At 35.0% G+C, this 23,593-nt stretch overlaps 1 protein-coding gene across 2 annotated transcripts in view; it reads right to left on the bottom strand.

Annotated features, from left to right (window-relative positions):
* The window catches only part of LOC110464745 (post-GPI attachment to proteins factor 2-like), a 25,127-nt gene extending 13,037 nt beyond the window's left edge, over window positions 1–12,090 (bottom strand). For both annotated transcript variants that reach the window (XM_021520116.1, XM_021520115.1), the window contains exons 1-4: window positions 11,883–12,090; window positions 7,323–7,581; window positions 6,697–6,812; window positions 4,495–4,603 (exon numbers count right to left, since the gene is read on the bottom strand). In XM_021520116.1, the coding sequence (XP_021375791.1) occupies window positions 4,495–4,603; window positions 6,697–6,812; window positions 7,323–7,581; window positions 11,883–12,035 (637 nt within the window). In that variant the 5' untranslated portion in view covers window positions 12,036–12,090. The remainder of the gene's footprint in view (window positions 1–4,494; window positions 4,604–6,696; window positions 6,813–7,322; window positions 7,582–11,882) is intronic.
* Window positions 12,091–23,593: the final 11,503 nt, after the last annotated feature.

Below are 23,593 nucleotides of genomic sequence, written 5' to 3'. Positions count from 1 at the left end.
TTTTTACATAATGTATTGAGGCAGGGTTTGGGCTGAACCTACTTTTTCAATGGTTTTTACATAATGTATTGAGGTAGGGATGGGTATGAATCTACTTTTTCAGTGGCTTTTACATAATGTATTGAGGTAGGGAGGGGTATGAACCTACTTTTTCAATGTTTTTTACATAATGTATTGAGGTAGGGATGGGTATGAATCTACTTTTTCAATGTTTTTTACATAATGTATTTAGGCAGGGTTTGGGCTGAAACTACTTTTTCAATGGTTTTTACATAATGTATTGAGGTAGGGATGGGGCTGAACCTATCATTTCAATGTTTTTACATAATGTATTGAGGTAGGGATGGGGCTGAACCTATTATTTCAATGGTTTTTTACATAACGTATTGAGGTAGGGATGGGTATGAACCTACTTTTTCAATGGTTTTTACATAATGTATATGCTTTAATCATAACTGATGAAGCATCATTTTTTCCAAGTCAGCGGGTTTATTAAGGTTATCAAATGTTATTTTTACACACTGTATGCTGTTAGACACCAAAGTCTAATTTGTTATAAATTTCGAAAAAATTAAAGTTTTTAATCAACAAAAACATATCTCAATTTACTGCCCTTCTACTTCCTGTTAAGTATATGAAGAGTGTCAGATTAGTTAATTGACAACTGTATTTCAATCAGAATCTCAATATACAACATTTACTTTCTGAGTTAGATTACATCTTAATACAAAGAAAAAAAAGCCAATTATTATTAGTTTCCATCAACCAACAAAATGTAAAAAGAATTAGTAGCAAGCTTTAACCAAACGGCGTGCTGCTGTCTTAATTCTGGTTTTTCAGGGAGAAAGAAAACGTGTGCAACCATCTTTTTGTTCCATTCTCGAATTGAGGCATACAAAAGTTAGAATGGATCATGCAAATCAGAACAAGTTTTATTATAATTCTGTTAATACTTTCTGAAAAGTAGCAGTATGTAACTTTGTATGCAATATCCTTACAAATAAAAACAGCCAGCTGGTGGTCAATTTGTTTTTACGATTCACTCAAATCTGAAGCAAGGACAACCAGTGACATTCTCACTTATCATGCGCTATTAATCGAAAAATCATGTCGTATGATCCTTCGACCACCTATAATATAGCCTATACGTCAAAACAATAGTTGACTGATTTAACATTGATATATTTTTCAAAAACACAAAAGTTTTTTAATGAAAAACTACGGCAAATTTTCATAAAGTGTGCATGAACATATACTCGAATCATCGTTGTCGCATCACTTATTCTGAACCCAAATGCTTTGCAATGTTTTCTTCAGTTCAGTTAAAATTCATGTGTCCTCCTTCATAGTTTAAGTTTACTTATGTCTAAACAAAATGTAGTTAGTTAAATTTCAATAATTTAAGCTAAACTATGACAACTGTTGCAAAATGTCTTGCCAGATACGTCACTAAAACAAACACTCATTATACAGGCATATATTATTGGTGAATTCAAGTTTATTAGTATATTGACTCAAGTCATCTTATATTACATATAAACCAATCAACATTAATTCCGTAACAATAGATCAAGTATCCCGTATGAATCTTGGTATTCATGGGTTTTTTTCATTAAAATTTCAACAGATACGTGACCTGTATTTGTCTAATAAAATTGTAACCATTGCTGTGGGAAATATTTTATAGCTTACACAATAAAACTGAAGTATGAAATTGTTGAACAACATTTGAGAAAAGGTTTAAATTGATTTAACGTTTGTTTTAGTGATAATGTTAAGAAGCATGAGTGTAACAGTTGTTCATTATAATGTGTGAGGTATCTGTTAGAAATGGTAAAATATCTGGTTAAGGACTGAAATGAGTAACCTAAAACGCTGAAAACATTTCAATACCTACGGACATGTCAAAATCAAATTGTGTGCACATATTACTGAATCACTGAAGGCCTTTGTTACCCTTTTTTTTTAAATTATTTTCCCTTCATGTCTAAGTATGACGAATTCTAAGGCAGAAATGAAACAAAAATGCTTATATCATGAGCGCAAAAAGCTAAATGGCCCTCAATTCCTGCAAAACGAAAAAAAATAAAGTAAAATGTTGGGTTCATACTTTTAAAAAAAAAGTCAGCAAAGGATTTAAAAGGAACTTGATAAAAGATTCTTTCAACTTTCTTGATTAAAAAGTCATCACTTTTGAATGGGAGTAATGATTGGAAAAAAGTGACATATACACTATCCTATGCTTTTGGTAGTATAAGATGACTTCGCCTTGTTGTTTGATTTCCTTAAAACTTACACAAAGTTGTTTTCATGATAAAAGCTTGTTGTAAAATAACGTGTTCAAAGTGGGTGGACAGATACGTTATATAACGATATATCCTTGCTATAATGCAACATACCATAAGGATTTCTTTTTCTCAAATATGGATCAAATTGTTACTAATTAATCAAGTTGAGTACAAATAAGATATCATCTCAATCGAATATGCTGTAACACTTAATTCGTACTTCTGGCTGACAAGGTAACATATACATTACAACTGATAATTGACTTTAGATTTGATATACAGGTGATGTACATTCTTTGTTGTGTTGCTGAAGAAGGAATGTTTTGTAGATATGCATTAAAAATATCACTTTTCTAAAACTAAACTCATGAAAGCTGTTCAAAACTTTTAAGTTCAAAAAATGAAATAAAATTGTTCCTGAACACATTTATTTTGAAAGATTTTCTTTCGAAACAAAAGCCGATTTTCATATCCTGTCAGAAAAAAAGAGTTGCTTACTACAGAAAGGTCTGTTATTCCGATACAGTGGAATCACACTTATGGTAATTTTGAAGAAGAAAATCATTTCAATTTGAAGAAGCTGTATCACGTATCTGTTAAACTGACAATGACCTATTGGGAATGGACACTTGATTTTTCAAACTGGGTTAATAGTAAACAGAACCCTTTCGGTTTATTATCTTACACCTTACTCTTTTGAGAAACGATAACCAAATGTTCGCAATGTAGAATACAATTTTCACTTTTACTCCATACATATGTATTGGCTTATCATAAGTGAGAATGACTGTAAAGGGATCATTCAAACCCTGTTTTGTAATAATATTTTTCCTATTTCCTGAGAAATAGCAGTAAAATCACGAAATGTGGTTGGCTTTTTTATCAATCTCAAAACTGAGCAAGGGCCACCATGAACCAATGGGATCATGCATATCTACAGAAAGTTACATCTCTGAAGTTAGTTTTTCTATTATTGTCTGTAACATTAATTGTTTGCAAACATCTACTACTAACGGTATGACAACTTTGCAAGCCTCTACTATGTAAGATCTGTGCAACAGGACTCGGGAGAGAAAACTATGGAAACCTTGTACTCAACAGACAAGGGAGACAACTGTACAAGTATTTACTATTAGTATAAGACACACAGAATAGACTTCTATGGAAGCTGATCTTCTACTAGTAACAAACGAGGGAGACAACTGTACAAGTATTTACTATTAGTATAAGACACACAGAATAGACTTCTATGGAAGCTGATCTTCTACTAGTAACAAACAAGGGAGACAACTGTACAAGTATTTACTATTAGTATGGGACACACAGAATAGACTTCTATGAAAGCTGATCTTCTACTAGTAACAGACATGGGAGACAACTGTACAAGTATTTACTATTAGTATTAGACACACAGAATAGACTTCTATGAAAGCTGATCTTCTACTAGTAACAGACAAGGGAGACAACTGTACAAATATTTACTATTAGTATAGGACACACAGAATAGACTTCTATGGAAGCTGATCTTCTACTAGTAACAGACAAGGGAGACAACTGTACAAGTATTTACTATAAGTATAAGACACACAGAATAGACTTCTATGAAAGCTGATCTTCTACTAGTGACAGACAAGGGAGACAACTGTACAAGTATTTACTATTAGTATAAGACACACAGAATAGACTTCTATGGAAGCTGATCTTCTACTAGTAATAGACAAGGGAGACAACTGTACAAATATTTACTATTAGTATAAGACACACAGAATAGACTTCTATGAAAGCTGATCTTCTACTAGTGACAGACAAGGGAGACAACTGTACAAGTATTTACTATTAGTATAAGATACACAGAATAGACTTCTATGGAAGCTGATCCTCTACTAGTAATAGACAATGGAGACAACTGTACAAATATTTACTATTAGTATAAGACACACAGAATAGACTTCTATGAAAGCTGATCTTCTACTAGTAACAGACAAGGGAGACAATTGTACCAGTATCTACTACTAATATTAGTGAGACAGGAAAAGGCAACTGTACATTCACAAGCATCTACCTCTAGAACTACACAAACAGAGGAGAAAAAACTACAAGAACATGCACTACCACTACTGGGCAGACAAGGGAGACAACTAAGTTAACATCTACAACAGGTACTTGTACTAGACTGGAAGGGAGACAGCTGGTTCATTTCACTTACCGCCTGGTTCACAGTATGCATTGTGTCTGATGAAGAGATATACCGCTATCAGGAATGATGTGATGTTGAACAAAAACAGGCCCACTTTGTAGTTGTAGGATGTCTTCTCCTGTATGTCATAATTATACGAAATGTCATAATTATACATAGATAATTATACATACATGATTATACATACATAATTATACGAAATGTCATAATTATACATACATAATTATACATACATAATTATACGAAATGTCATAATTATACGAACATAATTATACGAAATGTCATAATTATACGAACATAATTATACATACATAATTATACATACATAATTATACGAAATGTCATAATTTTACGAACATAATTATAATTATACATACATAATTATACGAAATTTCATGATTATACATACATAATTATATGAAATGTCATAATTATACATACATAATTATGCATACATAATTATACATACATAATTATACGAAATGTCATAATTATACGAACATAATTATATATACATAATTATACATACATAATTATGCATACATAATTATACATACATAATTATACGAAATTTCATGATTATACATACATAATTATACGAAATGTCATAATTATACGAAATGTCATAATTATACGAAATGTCATAATTATACGAAATGTCATAATTATACATACATAATTATACGAAATGTCATAATTATACATACATAATTATACGAAATGTCATAATTATGCATACATAATTATACATACATAATTATGCATACATAATTAAACATACATAATTACACAAAATGTCATGATTATACATACATAATTATATAAAATGTCATAATTATACATACATAATTATACGAAATGTCATAATTATGCATACATAATTATATGAAAAAGTATTAATCATACATAGGCCTACAGTGCCTACAACTTGTCTGTCTTAACAAGGAATTGCTTTATTATTCATGGCAGACATGTCATATTATAAAACAAGCAATGAACAATGAATTAAACATAATAGACACAATGTGAGCATAAGGTAGGTGCAGTAAAACCTGTGACCACCTCTAAATTTGACATATCATTAGTCTGTTTAGAGATGACTGATGTTTCCCATTGTAGTATTTATATTTTGACTTGTATAATAATAACCTGTATTTACCTTACACTACCTGTGTGTGACCTACATTTACACTGGTCACTGAGACTTACCTTACACTACCTTTGTGTGATCTACAGTTATACTGGTCACTGTGACATACCTTACACTTCTTGTGTGTGACCTACATTTACACTGGTCACTGTGACTTACCTTACACTACCTGTGTGTGACCTACATTTACACTGTTCACTGAGACTTACCTTACACTACCTGTGCGTGACCTACATTTACACTGGTCACTGAGACTTACCGTACACTGCCTTTGTGTGATCTACAGTTATACTGGTCACTGTGACATACCTTACACTTCTTGTGTGTGACCTACATTTACACTGGTCACGGTGACTTACCTTACACTACCTTTGTGTGATCAACATTTACACTGGTCACTGAGACTTACCTTACGCTTCCTGTGTGTGACCTACATTTACACTAGTCACTGTGACTTACCTTACACTACCTGTGTGTGATCTACATTTACACTGGTCACTGAGACTAACCTTACACTTCTTGTGTGTGACCTACATTTACACTGATCACTGTGACTTACCTTACACAACCTTTGTGTGATCAACATTTACACTGGTCACTGAGACTTACCTTACACTTCCTGTGTGTGACTTACATTTACACTGGTCACTGTGACTTACCTTACACTACCTTTGTGTGATCTACATTTACACTTGTCACTGTGACTTACCTTATGTTTCTTGTGTGTGACCTACATTTACACTGGTCACTGTGACTTACCTTACACTACCTTTGTGTGATCTACATTTACACTTGTCACTGAGACTTACCTTACACCTCCTGTGTGTGATCAACATTTACACTGATCACTGTGACTTACCTTATGCTTCATGAGTGTGACCTACATTTACACTGGTCACTGTGACTTACCTTTCACTACCTTTGTGTGACCTACATTTACACTGGTCACTGAGACTTACCTTACATTACCTTTGTGTGATCTACATTTACACTGGTCACAGTGACTTACCTTACACTACCTCTGTGTGACCTTTATTTACACTTGTTATACATTGACTTACATTTACACTCATTGTTATCCCATTAGCAGTGCGTCCCCACCGGAATAGTAGGCATGATAACAGCATGTATAACAGAGAAGTTACCATAAATGTCACAAAAAGTTTCTCATGGACACCTGTAAAACACAGATATAACACCTGTTAATATTCATATATATATAGCTAATCTCAGTCCCCTAATCAAGATAATAAATATATGTTTTGTTGAACTCATGTAAAATTAACAATCATGAAAAGTCTTATAATAAATATAATGTGAAATGATATTCAATCATTCATTATTTCCAACACCTCATTTGTTTACATTATTTGGGTAAATCTCTGTAAGTCAAAAACAATTTGTGCTTCCTTTTCCTAGTCTATTGCCCATGTCCAAGGTTTCCCTGGGTTTGGCTCTTTTGATCTCCCTTTAATACATCCCAGTCATCCTTTACCAATCCCAGTTTGTCCCATTTGATAAAAATTGATAAATACCAGTGGATCCCAGCTGTATAATAAAATCGTGATGGGATTCCTTTGAGATATGATACCTACTCCAGTATCTCAAGTAATTCTGGGCATTTTGACATGTCACACTATTGTTTATCTGGAAGTAACAGTCAGTTTACTGTTATAGTAAGTCTTACCATGATTTTCAGATGAAGAGATAAAGGACAGCCCGACCAGAGAAAGATTTTCTAGGATGTGGAGGAGACTGGTTAGAGCTGCCAGGGACTGATATAGGCTGTTCCTCTGTCCCACATGGACTTGTGTATGGAAATTGTAGTAGGCGACAGAAATCATCAGTCGAGGTGAGCAATGGAGAGCCACACATATCCTCCACACATACCTCTGGGGGGTGTACCCACCTATAGCCGACGAGATGGAGGGCAGGTAATTAGCTACCTGATGAAAAAAAAATTGTAATCAGAAAATAAAAATTGCTATAAATAATAAACCCATAGAATCTATCAATACGAAAATAAGAAATGTTGTTGGAAAAATTGTCATATATAGTCATAGAAAAACAACTACCAAGAAGATGAACTAGAACTGTCTCGATGGCAGACCTATACCCCTACTTGCTTCAAAAACTGTAGGAAAAGTTTTTTAGAGAACTTTTTTACCAAAGGGGTAAACTCTCTAAATCAAAAGTTTGTTGAACCAAGAAATGCTCCCCTGATAAGCTCCTGCATTAAGGGCTTAAACTATACTCAATCTTAGTAAACTTGTTCAGATTCCAAAAACAAACATACAGTAATGTATCACAAATATTATAGAATACTTGTTCAGATTCCAAAAACAAACATACAGTAATGTATCACAAATATTAAACTATTCATAGCCATCTTGACCTCAATTTTATCACAGAGTAGCCCCAACATCAAAGTATGAAATAGAAACTAATTAGTTTTATAATCCTGATGAGCCGGCATTTGTAGATGATGTACGTTGATGTTTATTGATCCTATGATATTTTAGATACATGCACACATGAAGCATAGCGCAGCTGCCGAATCCTATTATACAGTTTACTGGCACTGTCAGATAAATCTGACCAGCACAGAACAAGAGGAAAGACGTCCTTACATTTAACTTTACAGTGCAGTAATAACTATGCTAACATGTATAAACTTGAAGCCTATAGTGTTTATATTGTGAACAATTCAGACAAATGTATGTAATATCACGAGGACAACTGGTGACATCACCAATTCCCCTGGTGCATGCCAATCTTAGGTTGTTTCCGTGGATGATGAAGGCGTAATACACACACAACTGATTGCACCTTTAAAATTTGGTAATAGACAGAGTAAACCAAAATTTAATTTCCCTGCATCATATAGCTATTTCGTCCTTCTAGGTCTCCTCAATGGTGATAGGAGCCAAAACTTTGGAAATCTAAATTGTCTAAACTTCTCATGAAACAGAAGGCATTTAGAGGAGTTCTGGTTACTTTCAAATTGATAATGTGTATATTATATGAACCATTGCCACTACTGAAAAGAGATAGCTGTGGCCATCATTCAAGGTTATAGCAAACCTTGGGGGCTAAATAAGCCACCAGCCGAGTCTTCCACCTCGTATCTTAACAGATGGACATAACACACACACAGGTGACTGCACCTGTCAAATTCAGATAAAAAAATAAACAATCTGTAAGTCTATCACCTTGTCACTAGATAAACAATCTGTAAGTCTATCACCTTGTCACTAGATAAATAATCTGTAAGTTTATCATCTTGTCACTAGATAAATAATCTGCAAGTCTATCACCTTGTCACTAGATAAATAATCTGTAAGGCTATCACCTTGTCACTAGATAAACAATCTGCAAGTCTATCACCTTGTCACTAGATAAATAATCTGCTAGTCTATCACCTTGTCACTTGAAAGATGAAGGTAACACACAGGTTTGTTCATGCGCTATCGCACATACCAGGGAGTGTCAGTTGTCCCTTTAGGATCCTTACCACCAAGTTTTCACACATCTTTGATTGTAATACATTTATGCTATGAGGTTCTTGACTCTTTAATGGAGTTCTCCCCTGCTAAACTTTATTGGTAGCTGACATCAATGTCCCTATTTTAATTCACCACTATATGAGTGTATATCCTGTCAATTTTTACCTTTTGCCTTATTAGCATATATGTATATCACACTGTCATGGTGCTTTTAAAACCCTTACTTAGGAATACTTGTCATACATTAAGTATTCAGTACCTAAATCTAGCTTTATAAATTTAAATTTCTAAAGCTACCTGTCTGTGATTATGTTTGTACCTTGCTTTACATGTTAAATCATAAAATATAAAATTACCTCTGTGACATTTGTTTGTCATTAAATTACCTGGTATATATAACTAGCTTTTGAACATGTGATTACTATTATACTTCACTTCTGTTGCAATAATAGCACTAACTATAGCTTAAGTTTTAGTGTTTTAAATATGAGACTTGAAATAAAAATAAAAAATAAAATTTTGATTCAAAAAGTGATAGCACCTTTAAAATTTGGTACTAGCTACAGTAAATCAAAAATGAGCTCATTTCTAGTATACCTATATAGTATAAACAGAAACTAGCCAAACATCCTTGTTTAACTCATTCACCCCTAAAATTCCATAATGAACTATTCCAACTTTTGAATTGGAAGAATTCAAATGTGTCTTCAGAGTGAATGAGTTAATAAAAAAATCTCATGTAACAAGAATTTAGCATTCCTATTCATGTATAACATCCACCACATGTACTTTGTGACTTTAGTAAAGACTGTAAAGCCATAAATAAATCAACATCAGTTTAAGTCTAGCTCTTTTGTATACCCGAATCAATAAAATAACCATAGGCCTATAGGTCTTATAATAATATGATATTACCAGTAGGCACAATGGCACTAATGCCTGGTATGCCTTATTGTAATTCCCTTTGACTTTGTTAGTGTACTTTAATAGTATTATCACATATTCTTTATGTATAAGGTCAATCATTGTATCATATGTCTTTTAACTGCTAAATCAACATCTTTGCTGTAAGCTATGTCAATAATTATACATTACCAAAAACAGTGTTACCAAATACCCAATCATAAGTCCCAACAAACAGAGTCATTAATATCTGAATAGTGTAAAGCCTAACTTTAAATATTAAAAAAAAATAACCTTGAGCAGACTGACGGCACACAGATAAGTCCTACTCCAAATTAAGAGTTACATGTATTGGCGAAATCTTCTATTTACAGAAATCTATACAATCTGTACATGTATGCCAGTAACTAGGTTTACCTTTACACATGATCAGGACTTTGAGGTACCCTTGCATCCCACATACCTGTTCTACATAGTGTTGTATATGACAATAAATGTCATGGCTATGATGTACCACTAAGTTACATAATAAAATGAAAAATGAAAGACTTTTACATATAGCAAAAGGGTACTGCTGGTAGGGACTGACCCAATCACTTGTCCTTTCTGTTAAATTAAGTGGTGGCTGATGTGTGCATCCATTTTCATTTGTATGTGCTTTGTTTGCTTTGACTATTACTAATTGTTCCATGTTTATAGATAGATGTTTAATACAGTCCAATACTAGTTATGTTAATCTGGAATGGGACCTTTTGTCACTGGTAAAATCCATATCAGCCCCGTGTTAATTTCGACCTTCACATGTGATTACTAGACCCAGTATATTATGTACTGCCATGATATATATGCCCTCATTATGGAAGGTAAAAAAATGATAGTTAAACTGCGACGAAAACTTCCCTGATTACAGTGATTATAGATATATGTACTTCCCTGATTACAGTCATTATTGATATATGTATCGACCATGCAGAAAAAAAATCCAGAATTTTTCTTTTTGTCTTAAATTCACATTTGTATTTGATCAGCATAATTTAAATACATGTACACAATAATAAAGTTAATAACCATATTTTTATTCAAGTTAAAACTTTCTTTAGAAATTCAAACGACGTTATACTCTGGAGACATACAGTATTACTGGTTCGGTGTTTATGTTTTAACTAATGGTTATACTAGAAACATCTTTCAGTAGTAAATGTTTAAATGCCAGATCATATATCTGTTTTATAGTCAGCTGAAAATACCTTTAATAGCTTTGTGACTTTAATATATACTTGAACGTGTTATGTTTAGCAAAATAAGAAATTTTGTTAGTCTGTAAGCTGTGACTAGAAATTGTTTTACATTACTTGTATATATATATTTAACTGAACATGATGTAACATTTTTATTATTATTCTGCTTATTTCTTCCAACAAGAAAATAGCATAACAGCATAACACTCGTAAAATAGGATCACTAGCTTGACGGCATTTTAATCTAGAATAATAATTTACAAATCATAAACAACATAAACTGAACATTTATGTATTGGCAATCAAAATAAAATCATCAACTAAATAACAATGAATTTTTCGCATTTTTGCGAATTATATGTAAAAACACTACCAAATCAAAATAAACAAAAGTGACTTTTTAAGTTGACAAAGCTTTTCAGCTGCGACTGGTTCAGTTCCGTAAGGCGGACCAGAACATTTAACGACAACTGCCTCGTTAAATCGGAAGTAACCTACAACGTGTAGATCTAATAGCACGACAAAGTACATTATATCAGGGTGTTGCAAAGCACTAATAGCTGTTATTAATGTAAACAACACTTTTGTCATGGCACTTACCCTGCAGTGGGTGGCTGTCGACGACTCAAAATGATTTAGAAGAGACCATATTACACAAAATATAAATCCAAATAATGGTAAAGATAACACTATTTTTCCTAGAAAAGCAAACTGCACTTGGAAAAGCAGTTTATTTGTTGTCTGACCCGTCATGGCGTGTATTGTCACAGCATTGAGTCTCTGCAAGTTGAGGTTGGTTTTTTAACGTTAAACGGTACATCAATGTCATTAACAAGCTTGTCTGTTAACCTTGATAACATGCGTCTGACTGACGAAGAGGAAGAGCGCTTGCCATTAAATGACGGAGGCGGTTGTGCCAATACTTACCTACACTACCAAAGCAAATAAGGAAAACATCATTAGATTTAATTATTATCACAGCATAGCTAGGGGGTTAAATCACAAAATAATCATGCAAGCGTTTCTTTTAAATGGACATAAAGTAAGACCGCAAATTAAAAATTAAAAAAGCAATCTTCCGTGACAAAAATAGCAGTTCGACACTGATAAGTACAATAAAATCTATGACAATTAACCAAATACTTTTAAGTCATGAAATATGTCACAGGGTTGTAAACAGCAATTTTAACATGCAAAAACAAAATTTAAACACGTATGCTTCAGTCGGTCCTAAGATGACCGGTTAGAAGAACGACAGAAAAACTAAAATGTATCCAGGAACATATATAGAGCATTTGCCGAGTTCATCATCCCAGGTTGCAACAGTCTACAAAACACGCTGTAGTTTTGACGTATCTCATCACGTAAAATGTTCCACACCTGGGCAGCTTCAAAGCGAAAAGACTTCTTACCAAAAGTAGTGGTATTTACCTTAGGTATCTTCAATCAAATTGTATAAACTTGATTTTTAACAATAAGATCTCTTCAAAATTCAGTTGCAATATTATGTATGGCCTATTATTTAACATTTTGTAAACTTCCCTAGCCATTGTCTTGAGCCTGCAGACATGTAAAAATTGTAACTTATTTCTGATTAAAAGATCGTTAACTTGGATAGTAAAATTTCTATAAAATGCAGGTCTCTCCTCTTGATTTTTTTCCATCTTCCTAATATTGCTTTGATTGCAAAAATGCCAAGATAGAGGACAACAGTTAACTGATTTGAAGATAGTGACTTTGCCTTTTTTATAAGGTTATTTCCGATACTTTTAAGCACACACAGTTGTTTGAAGGCCTTTCTAAATATTTAAAAACCATTTAACTAAAAGTTTGCTTTCCTTTTCTAAAACTTCTTTGGGGTTAGAGGGCACTATCACTTATATAAGACAGGGTGTTGTCATCTGCGTAATTGTATACAAAAGAACCAGATTTAAAATGGTAAAAATGTCATTTAAAATAATATGAAAAATTAGAGGTTCTACTATTGAACCTTGTTGGACCCTCTTCCTGAGACACTCCCAGTCGCTGACCAGGGGCCGAGCCTGACCCGCTGCTGCCTGTTACTGAGGTAGCTACTGACATTACGATTGCAGCTTTCCCAGTGAATGAGGGATGCGATCAAATACCTTGGATACGTCCATAACATCAAAGCCTAACGCATATCCTCTAGGAGTCTCAGCAGAACAGACTTGCACAAATATCCCCTCCCGGAAAGGATTTAAAATACGTCAATATGAACGCGTATGAAACATAAAATGGTCTGCGTATTCAAGCTACACCAGTGTATATTGTTTTATAATTTGCCTGTATTATAGAACAACAATATTACGTATCACAGTTTACCCAAGGGTCGGTCATCCCCCAATGGTGCCTACCTCCCCCAAGAAACTTGTACCAAATCCCTTTGATGTACATGTATGTATCCTTAAACTAAACCTCCCCAGAATACGCCCAATGCTTTCTAGAATGATAGTATTTTGAGAGTAGGCTAGCATGTTGTGATGAAGGGCTATTTTATGTGCTCAGATGAATGCACTTGACGTACACTTTCAAGGTCACGGTTCATATACATTGGAACACATAAACAACAACTTCTTTCACAATGTAACGAATTAATAGGCTAGAGACATATTATACGGACAGTAGCATGCTTTGACGAACACTCTAAACCTTCTCATTACCAACGTACCCAGTATCGCCAAGCGTGTTGATATCCTGCCTGGCATCTCTGACCACGACATGGTGTTTGCCGAACTTGACATCAGCCCAACCACTATAAAGCAGCGTCAACGCAAGATACCACTCTACGGAAGAGCAGATTGGAACAGATTTAAAAAGGATCTATATACACTCCTCCATATATTTGAAGACATGTACAACACCACCACAATTACTACCAACGACATGTGGATAGTCTGCAAACAGGGAATCAACAAAGGAGTGACGAACCACATTCCACACATACAGGCAAAGTGCAAAAACAGAAACCCGTGGATCGACACAGACCTGAAACAGAAGATCAGATGACAAGGCAGGCTGTACAAGAGGATGAAAAAGACGAAAGATCCCAGCCAAGTGCAATCTTACAAGATGCTGAAGAGTGAGATCCAGAAGACACAGAGACGGGCATACTGAAGCTATATAGAGAACATCGTCACCCCAACGAAGAAGATAGCTTCTCCGGTGGGCGAAGGAAGTTCTGGACCTTTATTAAACATAAGCGGAAGGACAAGTTTGGTGTATCGTCACTGAAGAATGATGGCAACCTGTACCCCGTTCCAGTAGATAAGACTAACTTTCTTAATAAACATATCAAGTCCGCCTTCTTTGAAATGACCATCTTCACTGAGGAAGAATTCATAAAATCTGGACGAGCATCTAGGACACTGAGATCACCATCAGCGGGATTGACAAGCTGCTCCGGAACCTCAGGCAACACAACCAGATATATCGCCACGAGTAATCAGGGAAACAGACGCAAGCACTGCCCCACTGCTCCACCTACTATTTCGGAAATCCCTAGTAACAGGTGTGATACCGGAAGACTGGCGCACTGCTCATGTAACCCCCACCTTCAAGAAGGGACATACATATAGTACGGTGCATCAAACTATACAAGCCAATTTCCGGATCCCTCACCTCTGTCTGCTACAAAATTATGAAGCACATCTTGACCTCTACCATCATGACTCACGGAGAAGGAAACAACATGTTTTATGATAGACAACATGGCTTCAGAAAGGGCAGATCATGCGAGACCCAACTCATTAACTTTGTGGATGACATCACCAACAACCTTCAAGCAGGCCAGCAGACTGAAATACTAATCATGGACTTTGCAAAAGCCTTCGACAAGGTCAACGACTGTCTCATCATCCACAAACTTAGTAAATAAGGGATACATGGAAAAAATCAACTCCTCGATCGAGAACTGATTGGCTGGTCGTGGAAGGTGAGAGTTCCACCCCGGTGGATGTCGACTGCAGGGTCCCCCAGGGCTCGGTCCTAGGCCCGAGTCTCTTTATCTATTACATCAACGACCTGCATGAGCCATTGAAGTCCACCATTAAACTCTTCGCGGATGACACCATAGCCTATCTCAGCATTACACCAGAGGACAGTGGTAAGACCCTACAGGAGGACCTCGACAAGCTGACCATATGGGAACGGTTATGGTGTATGATATTCCATCCTGACAACTGTAACATCCTTAGACTCACCAACAAGAGAAATCCAATCAAGACAAACTATCACTTACAGGGCCACTATCTGAAGGAGGTCAACACGGCTAGCCCCCTACCTAGGTGTCACCGTATCCAACAACCTTAAATTGGACACCCACATTAAGAATGTTACAGTGAAGGCGATCAGAACCATGGGTTTTCTACGGAGAAATCTGAAGAGTACATCCGACCAGATCAAGACACTAGCATACACCGGCCTGGTTAGACCATTGCTGGAATATGTATCCTCCGTATGCATATGGGACCCGCACACCCAGCACAACATCAACAGCATCGAACACATCCAGAGAAGAGCCGCGAGGTATGTCACGACGCGTTATCGGAACACGTCCAGCGTCTCTGATATGCTTCATATGCCCAGGTGAAAACCATTACAAGAAAAGAGGAAGGAAGCTAGATTAGTGATGATATACACGATAGACTGAAGTATGGTTGCCATCAGTAAAGAAAACAGACTGCTACCACCAAGACGACTTGCCAAAAACACCAATACTAGATCCGTTAAGCTTCTTTTATCCTGTTTTTAACCTACAAACTTATTTAACTGTGCCAGACCTGTCACACACATTTCAGAAGCATCAACCTGTTGATGGAGGCAATTACTGGAAGAAGAAGTTTTGTTCGGGTAGAATTTGTGTACACTTGTGTGGGTGCGCGCTGGTAAAAAAACATTACGGAAGCCTGTAAACGGCGTATGGCGCGTGATAGTTGTAATAAGTGGTAAATCAGTCATTTATGTTGAATTTGGACACGCATCGTAGCATATGATATGTTTATTATTATATGTTAACGTTTATTGTAAATATAAGCAATAAATTATGAATAGATAGTAAAATTAGAAGTTAATGACATCTTTAATGCAGTGTATGGAAGTGTGAGTGTTTATTAAGGTTCAACAAGCCTCCTTAAAGATTATTAGTCACCCTAAATTTCACCCCCCTGGCAAGTTATATTCAAGTACCCGTATCTAAAATCGGAATATATATATGCAATTTAAAGATATCGAAGGTGTACATGAGCTATGAAAAAGGTACATAACCAGGTTAACGAAGTCAAAATACGGCATTAAGGCTGATGTAATGAAAACAGTTGCTCACCAGATTAATAACGTGTCAATGTCTTCAGCGACCCAACTGAATGTTAAGAAATGACATGTTATTTGAAGATCATTTATATACCTAGGTCATATGCGGGGCTTTATTTATCTTTAACTATGTGTGGAGAGGCATACCGGCCTCACAAGAAGGTGATTGTTACTATGGGAATGTACAAAAATCATAGTAAAACGTCCGCGTAACATATTTTACCGATATATATGTGTAAAACCATAGACATTTGACCATAAATACTACTTAAACTTCATATAAAATGTCCTTTCTTAACATTCAATGTTTTTATAAAAGATCTTGACTTGTTATAAACATAATTGTACTTTTTAGATTCAATGTTTATCACATGTCTAGCGCATTCATAACACCACAGAATGTTATCAAATGGCACATCATGTAAAGTTCATTTATCGATCAAGGTTACTTATATAATTAGCCTTTGTTTTCGTATTTATAAACCGCTAAATGTATTACCAGGGGATTTTACTATGATTTTAGTGGTTTTGCATGGCAACATCTATCTTTGTTTGAGGTCGGAATTCCTCTCAACAGCTAGTAGAAGAGAAATATAGCTCCTCATTACCTAGGTATATAAATATAAAATGTAAACGTTAATTTATTGGTCATTTCTCAGCACTCAGTTGGATCGCAAAAGAGATCGACACGTAACAAGTCCAGTGAGCTATTTTTTATGAAGACATCAGCATTAATGCCGTATTGTTGACTACGTTAACCTGGCTATGTATTTTTTTGTATAACCAATGTACAAGTTAAATATATACAACTAACATGTATAAGTTCCGATTTTGAATTGAGGTCTTTGAACATAACTTATCAGGGGTTGCAATTTAAGGTGACTACATCATCTTTTAACCTTAAATATTTGAATTCGTTTATTTTCATATCTTCACATAATGGGCAAGCAACAGGGACTCAATTGGTACGGCAGCAACGGTTACACCAAATCTTCAGCAAGGCAGCACCAGGACCGGTCAATCCTCACATCGAGTTACCAGGGTCAAGGTCAGCTGTTTGAAGTTGTGATTGCACAGGCAGACATGAAGGATCTGTAAGCCGACTATAAGGGGAGTGGTTACAATGTAGTGATGTCATTGTAACTTTGGCACTAGAGGAGATCTGTGCTTTGGTACACGGCAGTTATATTTCTGTATTTCGGTGAATGGCCAGGTTCGTGGAACCCTATGTTGAAACTTATACAGAGACGCTGTGTTCGCTGATAGTCAACTACGTGTACCTTTGAACTGGATTATTGGGCTTGTAGACCCAGATGTGAAGAGACTGTAGCTATTTATATCAATTAATATAGGAAAGGGAGAGAGAGTGACAGTGAGTGTCCATCAATGGTATGTTTATGTATTAAAAACGTGTGTAAGTCATGGTTTAAGGATAGTACAGATCCTGTATTGAAAAATAAACCTTAAGTTATAACTTGTAGGGCTATAAAGTTCGTTCAAATAAATTATTTGACCGTTTCAAACTGGCAGGGGTCTAATAGAGGTCATTATGTTTTCAATGCCTCCGCTAGGAGTCGAACCTGGAACCTCTGGCTTACTAGTCTCTACCGAATGAGCTAAAGAAAAATTCTCCCTCTCGGTAGTACGCTGCTAGTATTTTACTAGGGTGACATATCAAAAAGTTATTCTTAAATCGTCCAAATGACCAATAGAGTATAATATATATTGCTGATAGCATGCTATGTTGTAGGACTTTATTTCCTTTATTCAAATCAATAACCTTGACCCGCTTTCAGATCACAGGGGTCAAATATGTTTTATAAATTTTCTCTTTTAAATATAGCGAAGTTAGGGTAATGCTATTTAGATTATACGTAGCATGTTGTTATGAAGGCCTCTCAAGTTTGTTAAAATCAATAACCTTGACCAAGTTCCAAGGTCATTGGGGTCAAATATGTTGCGACCTTTAAGTTCCTTCTTGTAAATAATCAAAAGGTTCAAGGTTGATATTTTACCACTTGCATGGTGTGATGAACGGTTATCAATTTTATGATCACCTTAAGAATGAAACTCTCAGAATAAAGTGCGATCAAATCAACTCAACTGAATGAACTTCATCTTCTTTTTATGTAACTTGGGGTGTATGTGTTTAAATATTTAAACCAGTAGTGATCGATTGCTTTGTTGCCAACAAATTTGTTTTAAAGAAAAATCTAAGTTGACCAACAACTTTGAAACATGTGAGCGATGCATACCAATGGAGTTTTTTGTACCTATAAGCTCACCTGCCATGGGATATGTATACACGGGAGCTTGTCAAGACACCACATCCATCTGTCAAACCTTTTTTTAATGAATTAAAAAAACCATGAGGTGTAGGTAAATGATACACACTGGGATGAAAGTTTATTGGTATGAAGTTCATTCAAATAAATTACCTTGACCCAATTTCAAGTTGGTTCAAATTAATGACCTTGCATACTTTCAAGTTTGCAGGGGTCACATGTCATAAAACCTTTAATAACCTCTTCTGAATAACCAAAGAGGTCTAGGGGATTATATTTTGTCAATAGTATGATGAAATAAACAAATATCCAGTTTATTCAAAAGTAGGAGTTAGATCTACTTGTAAGATACCAAGGGTGTCATTTGTTAAAAATATTTAACTAAAAGGCTAAAGCCATGATACTTCTACTGCACCATGCAGGGATGAAGCTAAGGTGTTGAGATTCCCAAAAGACTGGCTCATTGCTTTAACATTCGTTTCACTTTCTAGCAGTATCAGGCACCTGATATCAACAGTATTTTGATAGCAGCACGGACAGGAGGTTTGAAATTGGCAAGCTGGATAGGGTTCCATGATGGAAATTATGGGGCAGAGCCAAAAATGATGGAGGTTATTTTGCTTCAAGTGATTTCTCTGGAACTAAAAGATGGGTATTGAGCATATTTGGTTTGAAGTTTTGGAGGGTCTTATCTTCTATGCAAACTGAGGAGCTGGGGCAATAAGAGGTTATAACTTAACAATTGTGAAGTAGTGGAAATCTTCTCCCTATAACCATACATACAATTTCTGATTATATTATATAGAGAGTAATTCACATATGCTACTTGTATATTCCAGGGACAGGCCTCGCCATTATAGACTTAAACCCTTGGTCACATCTTGGAAACTGTTGAAATCCCAACCGTATAACAATAAATATTTCATTGCTAAGCACGAAAATTTGGATACACATATGCTACCAAGACTGACCACAGGGCCAGGCTCCACACAGGGGCTTGGTCTCTGGGTTATAACACAATATGGAAATAGTTGAGATCCCCTCTCTATAAACAATATATGAAATGGTGTAGCATGAAGATTTAGATACAAGAGGCCCAATGGGCCTGCATCGCTCACCTGGTATTAATCTCACACTTGTAATCGTAAAAGTGGACTAAAAGTAACAGCTACAGGCAGAATATCAGTGTTTGATTCATAAGAACCTACTAAGATTTAAACATATGACGCCTGTGACCTTGAATGTCGAACAAGAACATTAGGTTGAAATACAGGCCCAATATAAGTACCCTGGGCCTTTTGGTTATTGAGAAGAAGCTGTTTGAAGATTTTAAGACATCTCACCCAAGTGACCTTGAAACTGGGTCAAGGTAATTCATTTGAACACACTTTGAAGCCCTTCATCTCATCATGCTATAGGCCCAATATCAGTACCCTGGGCGATTTGGTTATTTAGAAGAAGTTGTTTGAAGATTTTAAGACATCTCACCCAAGTGACCTTGAAACTGGGTCAAGGTAATTCATTTGAACAAACTTTGAAGCCCTTCATCCCATCATGCTATAGGCCCAATATCAGTACATTGGGCCTTTCGGTTATTGAAAAGAAGTCGTTTGAAGAATTTAACATATTTGACCCCTGTGACCTTGAAAGTGGGTCAAGGTCATTCATTTGAACATAGTCCTTCATCCCAGCATGCTACAGGCCCAATATCAGTTCCCTGGGCCTTTTGGTATTGAGAAGTGTTTTGAAGATTTTACGACATTTGACTCCTGTGACCTTGAAAGTTGGTTAAGGTCATTCATTTTAACAACTTGGTAGTCCTTCATCCCAGCATGCTACAAGCCCAATATCAGTACCCTGGTCCTTTTGGTTATTGAGAAGAAGTCGTTTGAAGACTTTACGACATTTGACCCTTGTGACCTTGAAAGTTGGTCAAGGTCATTCATTTTAACAAACTTGGTAGCCCTTCATCCCAGCACGCCGGCCGGACGACGCACCATGGCATAAGCTCACTTGCACTTCGGGCAGGTGAGCTAAAAATACCACCAGGATTGAGCCCAGGGTCAAGCCTTATCCCTAGCTGGGATCTTCTTTGCAATAATCTCAATCAGAATAATTTGCAACGATTGCTTGAAATCCAGGTGAGTGATACAGGCCCTATAGTCCTTCAGGAGTACATCACAGTAACATGCTGTCTCACACGATTACCTATATTATAGTACACTTCTAATGCTACATATGTTTTATCATTCACATGTAGTTTTGTTTCAGTAAAGAGTAATTAAATCAACTGATGAGGAATGTTGCTATTTGTGTGCGGTAAATATCAACAAACTTTAAGATCATGAAATTCTTTATTGATGAATTACACATTAACAATATCAGGGTCTACAATACAACATTTGTAAGCTGTATAGAAAACAAAAAAAGTGTCAACAATATCAAAATGAAAGAATGATTGTGATAAAACATAGCTAACTTCGGCTTTATGGCCTGTTGGATTGAAATAAATAACTAGTTCAACCTGAGGTAAGTTATTTCAATGTACAAATAAATGACATGTTGTAAAGTAAAACCTCATTATACTGCCACCAGTGTAACAATGTACAAATAAATGACATGTTGTAAAGTAAACCCTCATTATACTGTCACCAGTGTAACAATGTACAAATAAATGACATGTTGTAAAGTAAAACCTCATTATACTGCCACCAGTGTAACAATGTACAAATAAATGACATGTTGTAAAGTAAAACCTCATTATACTGCCACCAGTGTAACAATGTACAAATAAATGACATGTTGTAAAGTAAAACCTCATTATACTGCCACCAGTGTAACAATGTACAAATAAATGACATGTTGTAAAGTAAAACCTCATTATACTGCCACCAGTGTAACAATGTACAAATAAATGACATGTTGTAAAGTAAAACCTCATTATACTGCCACCAGTGTAACAATGTACAAATAAATGACATGTTGTAAAGTAAAACCTCATTATACTGCCACCAGTGTAACAATGTACAAATAAATGACATGTTGTAAAGTAAAACCTCATTATACTGCCACCAGTGTAACAATGTACAAATAAATGACATGTTGTAAAGTAAAACCTCATTATACTGCCACCAGTGTAACAATGTACAAATAAATGACATGTTGTAAAGTAAAACCTCATTATACTGCCACCAGTGTAACAATGTACAAATAAATGACATGTTGTAAAGTAAAACCTCATTATACTGCCACCAGTGTAACAATGTACAAATAAATGACATGTTGTAAAGTAAAACCTCATTATACTGCCACCAGTGTAACAATGTACAAATAAATGACATGTTGTAAAGTAAAACCTCATTATACTGCCACCAGTGTAACAATGTACAAATAAATGACATGTTGTAAAGTAAAACCTCATTATACTGCCACCAGTGTAACAATGTACAAATAAATGACATGTTGTAAAGTAAAACCTCATTATACTGCCACCAGTGTAACAATGTACAAATAAATGACATGTTGTAAAGTAAAACCTCATTATACTGCCACCAGTGTAACAATGTACAAATAAATGACATGTTGTAAAGTAAAACCTCATTATACTGCCACCAGTGTAACAATGTACAAATAAATGACATGTTGTAAAGTAAAACCTCATTATACTGCCACCAGTGTAACAATGTACAAATAAATGACATGTTGTAAAGTAAAACCTCATTATACTGCCACCAGTGTAACAATGTACAAATAAATGACATGTTGTAAAGTAAAACCTCATTATACTGCCACCAGTGTAACAATGTACAAATAAATGACATGTTGTAAAGTAAAACCTCATTATACTGCCACCAGTGTAACAATGTACAAATAAATGACATGTTGTAAAGTAAAACCTCATTATACTGCCACCAGTGTAACAATGTACAAATAAATGACATGTTGTAAAGTAAAACCTCATTATACTGCCACCAGTGTAACAATGTACAAATAAATGACATGTTGTAAAGTAAAACCTCATTATACTGTCACCAGTGTAACAATGTACAAATAAATGACATGTTGTAAAGTTAAACCTCATTATACTGCCACCAGTGTAACAATAAAAAGCCCCATCTTTGTTTGAGGTTATATATTAATTAGCTGTGTGGGCATACAACCATGAACAAAACAGATTCAGTAATATATCAACAGCTATAAATGTATATATATGAATTATTATGCAAATGTGAAAAAAGGGACAATGAAATATGATATGTGGCAAATAAAAATAAGGGGCAACATATTGACGTTTTACTCTCTATAATACAATGTAGTATCAACGTTCTGTACATGTCCAATAATATCTAACACTGATTGATACCTCCATAGCTTTCAGAAAAAAAGGTTAAACTAAGAAACTACATTTAGTTTATTCAGATTCCTTAAATGCATCAAATACAACAAAAAAGGTGACCATTTCATCTCTGCAATATCCAACATCTAATATAAAACATCCAATATCAAACATCTAATACAAAACATCTAATATCTAACATCTAATATCAAACATTTAATATCAAATATCTAATATCAAACATCTAATATCAAACATTTAATATAAAACATCCAATATCAAACATCTAATACAAAACATCTAATATCTAACATCTAATATCAAACATTTAATATCAAATATCTAATATCAAACATCTAATA

Source organism: Mizuhopecten yessoensis, unplaced genomic scaffold (assembly GCF_002113885.1).
Source record: "Mizuhopecten yessoensis strain PY_sf001 unplaced genomic scaffold, ASM211388v2 scaffold11029, whole genome shotgun sequence".
Taxonomy (NCBI): domain Eukaryota; kingdom Metazoa; phylum Mollusca; class Bivalvia; order Pectinida; family Pectinidae; genus Mizuhopecten; species Mizuhopecten yessoensis.
This window is presented reverse-complemented; position numbering and strand designations above follow the sequence as displayed.